We start from the raw sequence: 6,791 nt of genomic DNA on the forward strand, positions 1-6,791 counted from the left end.
ACTCTTGGCACAGGTAGCGGTATTTTGTGCAGCAATAAAAAAGGTCAGTGGGGGAAACCCTTTCTTGCCTCTCAGTCCCTTCTATACTTTCCCTAGCAAATTCGTGATTTGGGGAGTAGGCAAAAAAAGAAGAAACAACAACAGCAACAAATAATGTTCACAGAGCAGGCTGCGGTCTGCAACTGCCTGTATTTCTATTAATATAACTCTGTCTTACTTTCCCCGCATCTGCATCATAACACTGTTGAACTCCTCAAAGGAGACCTCGCCGTCGCCGTCCTCGTCTGCCTCGGCGATCATCTCCTGCAGCACATCGTCGCCAGGGTTCTCGCCCAGGAGTTTGGCCACCTCCTTCAGGTTGGCAAACGAAATCTTTCCCTTCTTGTCGAGGTCAAACAGCTGAAATGCCTTCAGTATCTCCTCCGGGGAGTCCTTCTGTGCCATGCGCGACTTCACCACGCGCTCAAACTCGCCGTACCCAATGAGCCCCTTTGAGTCAGTGGACATCGTGCGGATCATACGCTCCACCTCGTCGCGCGGCAGGTCGCCAAACCCGAGCCCCTTCATCGCCAGCGCCATCTCCTCCGCATCAATGGCGCCTGAGCCGTCGGCATCAAAGAGGTTGAATGCCTCACGGATCTGTTCGTCTGTAAGAGCCGCCATAGATGGTTATCCTTGCTTCCGAAAGAGTGACCCGCAGAAGAAAAAAAAAACAGCAAGCAAACAAGAACAAAACAGGAGAAGAATGTGTGGAGCGCCATCCTATCCTCCAATCCCTACACGCAGAGTAGCAAACGTTATCCTACTTCCATCACATTTCATCGGTGTGTGGTGCAGTAAGATCTAAAAAGCAAAACAATGTTGTCTTCACTCCACTTTCGGTCGCACTTTTTTTATTGCGTAAAAATGGCCTGCTAACTTGATACGATTGGCCGGATCCCGCGCACGCCTTTCGTGCGAGGACGGCGGAAGGGGCGCCGTCGCCCCTGCAGAAACACCATCCACCCCTTTTGTTTTTTTTTTGTTGATTCTCCCCACGTATTGTGGCGCCTCCTGCCGCCTGTCCTCAAAAGCGCTCCTCCACGTTCTGCACCGCGAGGTACAAAATAGTGCCGACGATCGACCCCACCGCCTCAGAGGCCCAATACACCCACAGCGATGCCATGGGCGTGCAACCGGACTCGGAGAATGAAACAAAGCAACGGACAACTATCAAGGCGGTGGCAACGGCGGGGTTAAAGGCCCCACCGGAAATCGACCCACAGGTCAATCCACCCACAAGTACGGCAGAGCCTATAGCAAAACCGTAGAAATTATTATTGCGTTGCTTGCTCACGGCAACGTGCAGTACGACGGACGTTAAGACGAAAGTAAAGACGCTTTCAGCCAAAAATGCTCGCAGCATTTGCACAAAGTTCAGACCCATATTCGGTACGGGAAACTCATTACCGTGAAGCAGGACGCAGTAGAAAGCAGCAGCCACCCCACCAAGCATCTGTGCAAGAAAGTAAAAGAGCATGCGGGTCTTTCCAAAGTTGGCGCTGCTAAGAAACACCGCGAATGAGACCATTGGATTCAGGTGTCCTCCGCTCATGTATCCGAAGGAGAACACCAGCGACATGAGCAGGAAGCCGACGGAAAAAGGAGCCATCTCGGGGTTGTTGATGCTGCTAAGAGGGACGGTAAGCACCAGCAGAAAGGTTCCTATAAACTCCACAATCACGGCGGACTTAAACTCGTTAACGTAGCACCGCCGCAGGAAAGAGAACCGGGCCACACCAATGGGAGGGACGACGACGCTGCTGACGCCAGGATCCGCAGTGTCAAGCTGCGTCGTCGCAGTGTCAGGCTGCATCGTCGCAGTGTCAGGCTGCATCGTCGCAGTGTCAGGCTGCATCGTCGCAGTGTCAGGCTGCATCGTCGCAGTGTCCGTTGATAGCATCTTGTCTCTTTATTCCAAACTTCCACCAGAGTGAACGAACAAGCAAGCAAGCAAGCAAAAAGCAAAAACAAAAAAGTTCATCAGCAAGCGAAAAGCGAGGGAAAGCGGAACCCACCCAACAACAAGAAAGCCATATGTCTGTGTTCCACCGTCTTCCTTTTCCAAACGACGCCACGCAAAATTCCTCCCAGGAACATATTGACAATCTCAAGCAACACAAATATACACTCGGCTTAATGATTAAATTGCAGGACGGCAAGTAGAGAGACGACGACGACGAAGAGAAAAAAGTAAGTAGAGCAAAGAAGAAAACCAAAAGACAAAAAAAAAAGGACAGATGCAGCACATCTATTGCTATCCCTCTTTTTATTTCTCACGCTCTCCATTTTCTTTCTTTCATCGCTCGGTTTTGCGTACGTTTACATATGTCCGCGTGTCTGCCCTGCCCGCACAGCCGCAGCCGGCCTCAAGCAACGTCTAGTAGTGTCACCTCAAAAACGATTACAGTGTCGGGGGGGATCATGCCGGGGAAGCCGGTGGATCCAAATGCCAAAGACGGTGGCATCGTCAAACGGCTCCGCTCGCCCTTTGACATCTGCACAATCCCCTCATCCCAGCCCTTGATGACCTCACCACAGCCCACACGGAACACAAACGGTTTTCCACGCTCGATGGTGGAGTCAAACTTTTTGCCATCTGGCAGAAACCCGACGTAGTCAAGAGTCACAATGCTTCCTTTATGCGGAATCGTCTTACCATCGCCCTCGATGATTTTGTCCATGAGCACACAGTCATTCGCAGGCATTTTCCTGTTTTCGTTCTTTCTCGACTGCGCAATAAAGGCGTTATAGTAATTGCCCCTGCTTTTTTTTATTGCTCTGTGTTTTTTTAACTTTTTGCTATGCTTCTCCCTTGTTCTCTATTTTATGTGGATTCTTCCTTGTGGAGGTGGATACCACCCACACTTGCGGCAACTGCTGCCCCCGGCGTCCATTCCCCCACAGAAGCTAAACTGCGAGAGAGACAAAAAGAAGAAAGAAAAAAAAAAGTAATCGCACGAGAAACACGAAAAGGGCAATGTTATCTGTCATTTTTTTTACTTTAGTTTTTGTTTTATTTTAGCGAACGTGGGCTGTTGTGGCTTGGGGACGAGGGAACAAGTTATGCCATTACACCAATAAATTATTTGCGTTTTCGCCTCCCGACCCCCCAACCCCATGAGTGTTTATTCTTGCCCGTCTCTGCCCCTCCACTTCAGTGTGCCGCCGCTGCACGCACAGCCGCCCAACGCGTATACTTCTCAACGGCGGTGGACGCAGCAGCCTCAACCGGACACGAAGAACTCATTCAGTTTCATCTCGCTTATACTTCCACCCCGTGTTAGTTGCGGTATATCGTCTCCGTGCGGTGTTTATTCGCCGCTTATATTGTTCTGTTTTTTTTTGTATGTTCGCAGTTACTGTAGAACATGGAGGGATCGCAAAAGTAAAAAAAAAAACAATAAAAAAAAAGAACCATAAAAATGTAGAGGAAGAGAAAACAATAAGAAAAAACGTAAAAGAAAAAAATGAAAATGATACGCATGCCTCTTTGAGAGAACATCTACGTATGGTCCATCGTATATATATATATATATGTGTGTATATGTGTATATATAAACGCGTGTATATAAATGCGTCTAGATAGAGGTGTGCATATTATATATATATATATATATCCCAGCAAGTATATACGGGCCACAATCAGAAGAAAGCAAGGTATATATACACATATGGGGAGAGTGATGCGTTACAAGAAAGGTGGGGAGGGTGCAAGTGTGTGCCAACATCTTCAGTAGATAGTCTCGTCCCCTCATTACAGTTACTTTCCACTGTGTCCAGAAGCAAATGCCAGCAACAAGGGCTGATGGAATAAGTTCTCAATACGACCTTCGTTTGCAACACATGCGATTCCACGCTCTTCCAGAGGAAAGTCATGTGCGTTCGTGTCTTCCGTCTGTTTCTTTCCATTCCTTCTGTATTTTGGGGAGAAACGCTTTTTCTTTTTTCTTCACTTCCTCTTTTCTTCTCACTTGCGGCTGAATGTAAGTTGCTCAGATCCCGTGAGCAATGGTGTTTTGGAGGTGACACCCCACGTTGCTCGCTGCTGAGGCCAAGTTGCGAGCACGCATGGCTGCAAACCCGTCGTCGATAACTCCATTCACCCACATTCAGGCTGTGACACTTGCACTTCACAACGGTGCACATAAATTACGTCAGTCGACATTATCATTGTCACTCCTTTTCATTGTTCCACCACCACCAGTTACATGCTAGCTCTTTTAGATTACTTCCATAGGACGCACGATTCAGTGCTGGAATCCGCCAAGGTAGCTTCCACATTCCCCAATTCGCGAAGCGAAAACAAAACAAAAAAAAGATTTTCGTTTATATTTTTATTATTACCTTTCCGTACGCAAGAAGGCCCCCTCCCTCGCCACGTGTTAGTCAAAAGAGGTGGAGTAGAGTCCGATGGGAGGAGCAAAGCAAACACAAAAAGAGTAGAAAAAAAAGCAATACTTTAGGGTGGGAGAATATATGAAATTGGAGAAGTGAAGGAATAGGGATTATGACGCCATAACCCCCGCAATTGCTGGCAATTTTTCCATCTTTGAAATGGGAATTGGGACGACGGAGATGAAGTCGGAGATGGAGACATGGAAGTATGGGTCGTTGAGACTGTGGACCACGACACCGACGTCGTAGCTGGGGAAGCCGCAGAATTTGGCGTTTCCACAACCAATGTGCCACGTGGCAATTGCTTCGACCTCCCTGCTAGATTTCCTCGGGCAGTGGCGAGGGCGAAGAGCTGTTCTTTGCTTCTGGGCGGGACCAGCCAAACCCCTTCCACGTGATGCACTTTGTCAAAGAAGACACGATGGTGATAGGAAATAACCTCTGAGGCTGCACCGTCCCGCAAAGTTAACCACACGCATCCCTTCCCCCGCTTAGAAGTTCTGTTTCGGTGGTTTTCTACGGCAACAAGTAACTCGGAAGGTATCTCCAAAACCGTCCGTAAAAGCCACTTAATCATCGGTACTGTGCCATCACGGCGCAGCTGACCAATGAAAATGCGCTGTTCACTACAAAATGGGCTCTCACATGTTTTGACATTCGCCGGAGAATCAGACAACGGTCCATACTTTAACAATTCACACGGCCTACGCGTAGGATACAGCTCAGCTTCCACTTTCGCCTCATTCGCCATGAGGTCTTCGTGACAAGGAATAAAAAGAACGGGCGCTTCACTGTGAGGCAGTCGGCACACCGTCACAAAAGACAATGAAAGTGAAAGAAACTGCTTGCTTACGCCTCTCATCTGCAGCACAGAACGCCATGACATAAAGCTTAGTACGTGATACAAGATGTCGTCTTGGAGAAAGCCACTTCCAACGACGCGTTGAGCCTTCTCTTTGCCGTGAAAGGGGTGCTTGGTCTGCCCAACAACGCTGTCAGACTCTCCAGATGGCGGTGCAGTAACATCCACATCGGACTTTTTTTTCAGCTTTTCTGTCAAATGGAGCGGAGCAGACTTCATATCCATCAGACCCATCTCGAGAACAAGACGCTCAGTACTCAACATGCCGTGCTCCCCTCCGCTGTACCCTGACGCGGTTTCAGCAATAAGGTGCAACATGGAATCCCTTATTTCGCTTTTCCCCGTACGTGTCGAAGCTCCTCGTGTTGCCCTATGATGTGCCTCTAAACCTCCACCGCGGACTTGGATTTCTCTCATCCTTCCTTCGCTTCCTGTGCTCCTGTTCCTCATTTGCAGCAAGAAACGAAAGAAATCCCTTTTCCCTCACTTCTTTAAAAGGACTACAGAAGAAAAATTGACGGTGCGTGTTTTTTGTTGTTGTTGTCGTTGTGTTCAAGAAGAAAAAACAACAACACACACACACACACACACAAAGAAAAGGGGGGGAAAATAGTATATTGGAGTTAGGCACAGTTGTTTAAAAAGAAGAAACGTGCAACGTGAAGCAAAAACACACTACAACAAATATATAAACGAAGCCTCAATTGTCGTGGCCCTAGTATCGTGGGGAAATAAGGTCTAGAACTTCCTTTCCAGGCATAGAGTGCAAGGAGCGTTCCCCGGCAAGAGCCCTCTCTGTCTCCTCAAGCTTTGCACCGCTGCTTTGCCCGCAATCCGTGATCCATGCACGACTCACCGGCACGCCACAGCGTGACCCACACAACGCCGCCACTCGCTCCACCAGATCCCATCCTTCCAATACTTGTCCGCATACGACATACTTCCCATCCAAATGCTCATTCCGTCTTAAATTAAAGAAAAATTGTGAACCATTTTGGTTGGGTCCACTGTGGGCCATGGCGACCGTACGTGGAAGATGCTTTCCTGCTTTTCCGCCAAAACTCTCATCTGAAAAGGGAAAACCAAAAACACTAACATTGCCGCGACCATCCTTTGTCAAAATGTCACCACCTTGTACGATAAATCCGGGTATGATTCGATGAAAAGGAACCCCTTTGTAATACAAAGGACATTGACTATGACCACGTTCGCCTGTGCATAGTGAACGAAAATTTTCGGTAGTTTTAGGTACTGTATCATGAAAAAGCTCCACAGTTACCCGACCCAATGCTTCTCCTTCCACCGTGATTTCAAGAAAGACGACTGGGTTAATTTCATTCATTGGATACGACAAAAAACTGCGCAATGCACCTCCGTGAGCCCTCCGCACCAAACGCGTCAAGCAAAGCATAGATTTTGGCTAATAAAGGGCTCCTCTTAAAGAATATATATATATATATATATATCACAAGTTCTACCTTTTATTATTAAC

General features: G+C 47.9%; 5 protein-coding genes across 5 annotated transcripts, besides 10 other annotated features; all 5 read right to left on the reverse strand.

The window, feature by feature from the left end:
• Positions 1-213: 213 nt before the first annotated feature.
• Tco025E_08581 (centrin) lies at positions 214-663 on the reverse strand (the record flags this gene model as incomplete). The annotated part of the gene is made up of 1 exon (XM_029375426.1): positions 214-663. The coding sequence occupies one exon, from the start codon at positions 661-663 to the stop codon at positions 214-216; it is 450 nt and encodes a 149-aa protein (XP_029224454.1).
• Positions 664-1,066: 403 nt separating this feature from the next.
• Tco025E_08582 (aquaporin) lies at positions 1,067-1,942 on the reverse strand (the record flags this gene model as incomplete). The annotated part of the gene is made up of 1 exon (XM_029375427.1): positions 1,067-1,942. The coding sequence occupies one exon, from the start codon at positions 1,940-1,942 to the stop codon at positions 1,067-1,069; it is 876 nt and encodes a 291-aa protein (XP_029224455.1).
• A 39-nt stretch (positions 1,943-1,981) lies between these two features.
• Positions 1,982-2,007: a microsatellite.
• Positions 2,008-2,017: a microsatellite.
• A 182-nt stretch (positions 2,018-2,199) lies between these two features.
• Positions 2,200-2,274: a sequence feature (GA-rich).
• A 134-nt stretch (positions 2,275-2,408) lies between these two features.
• Tco025E_08583 (peptidyl-prolyl cis-trans isomerase) lies at positions 2,409-2,747 on the reverse strand (the record flags this gene model as incomplete). Its single annotated transcript, XM_029375428.1, has 1 exon — positions 2,409-2,747. One exon carries the CDS (start codon positions 2,745-2,747, stop codon positions 2,409-2,411), a length of 339 nt encoding a protein of 112 aa, XP_029224456.1.
• Positions 2,748-2,959: 212 nt separating this feature from the next.
• Positions 2,960-2,994: a sequence feature (GA-rich).
• A 37-nt stretch (positions 2,995-3,031) lies between these two features.
• Positions 3,032-3,063: a microsatellite.
• A 360-nt stretch (positions 3,064-3,423) lies between these two features.
• Positions 3,424-3,517: a sequence feature (A-rich).
• Positions 3,518-3,561: 44 nt separating this feature from the next.
• Positions 3,562-3,659: a microsatellite.
• An 842-nt stretch (positions 3,660-4,501) lies between these two features.
• On the reverse strand, positions 4,502-5,617 carry Tco025E_08584 (uncharacterized protein; the record flags this gene model as incomplete). Its single annotated transcript, XM_029375429.1, has 1 exon — positions 4,502-5,617. One exon carries the CDS (start codon positions 5,615-5,617, stop codon positions 4,502-4,504), a length of 1,116 nt encoding a protein of 371 aa, XP_029224457.1.
• Positions 5,618-5,824: 207 nt separating this feature from the next.
• Positions 5,825-5,852: a microsatellite.
• Positions 5,853-5,864: 12 nt separating this feature from the next.
• Positions 5,865-5,891: a microsatellite.
• A 123-nt stretch (positions 5,892-6,014) lies between these two features.
• Positions 6,015-6,710, reverse strand: Tco025E_08585 (cyclophilin; the record flags this gene model as incomplete). Its single annotated transcript, XM_029375430.1, has 1 exon — positions 6,015-6,710. The coding sequence occupies one exon, from the start codon at positions 6,708-6,710 to the stop codon at positions 6,015-6,017; it is 696 nt and encodes a 231-aa protein (XP_029224458.1).
• Positions 6,711-6,743: 33 nt separating this feature from the next.
• Positions 6,744-6,765: a microsatellite.
• The last annotated feature ends 26 nt before the right edge of the window (positions 6,766-6,791 follow it).

This window comes from Trypanosoma conorhini, assembly GCF_003719485.1.
Source record: "Trypanosoma conorhini strain 025E chromosome Unknown Tco_14.4_contig_00818, whole genome shotgun sequence".
NCBI lineage: Eukaryota > Euglenozoa > Kinetoplastea > Trypanosomatida > Trypanosomatidae > Trypanosoma > Trypanosoma conorhini.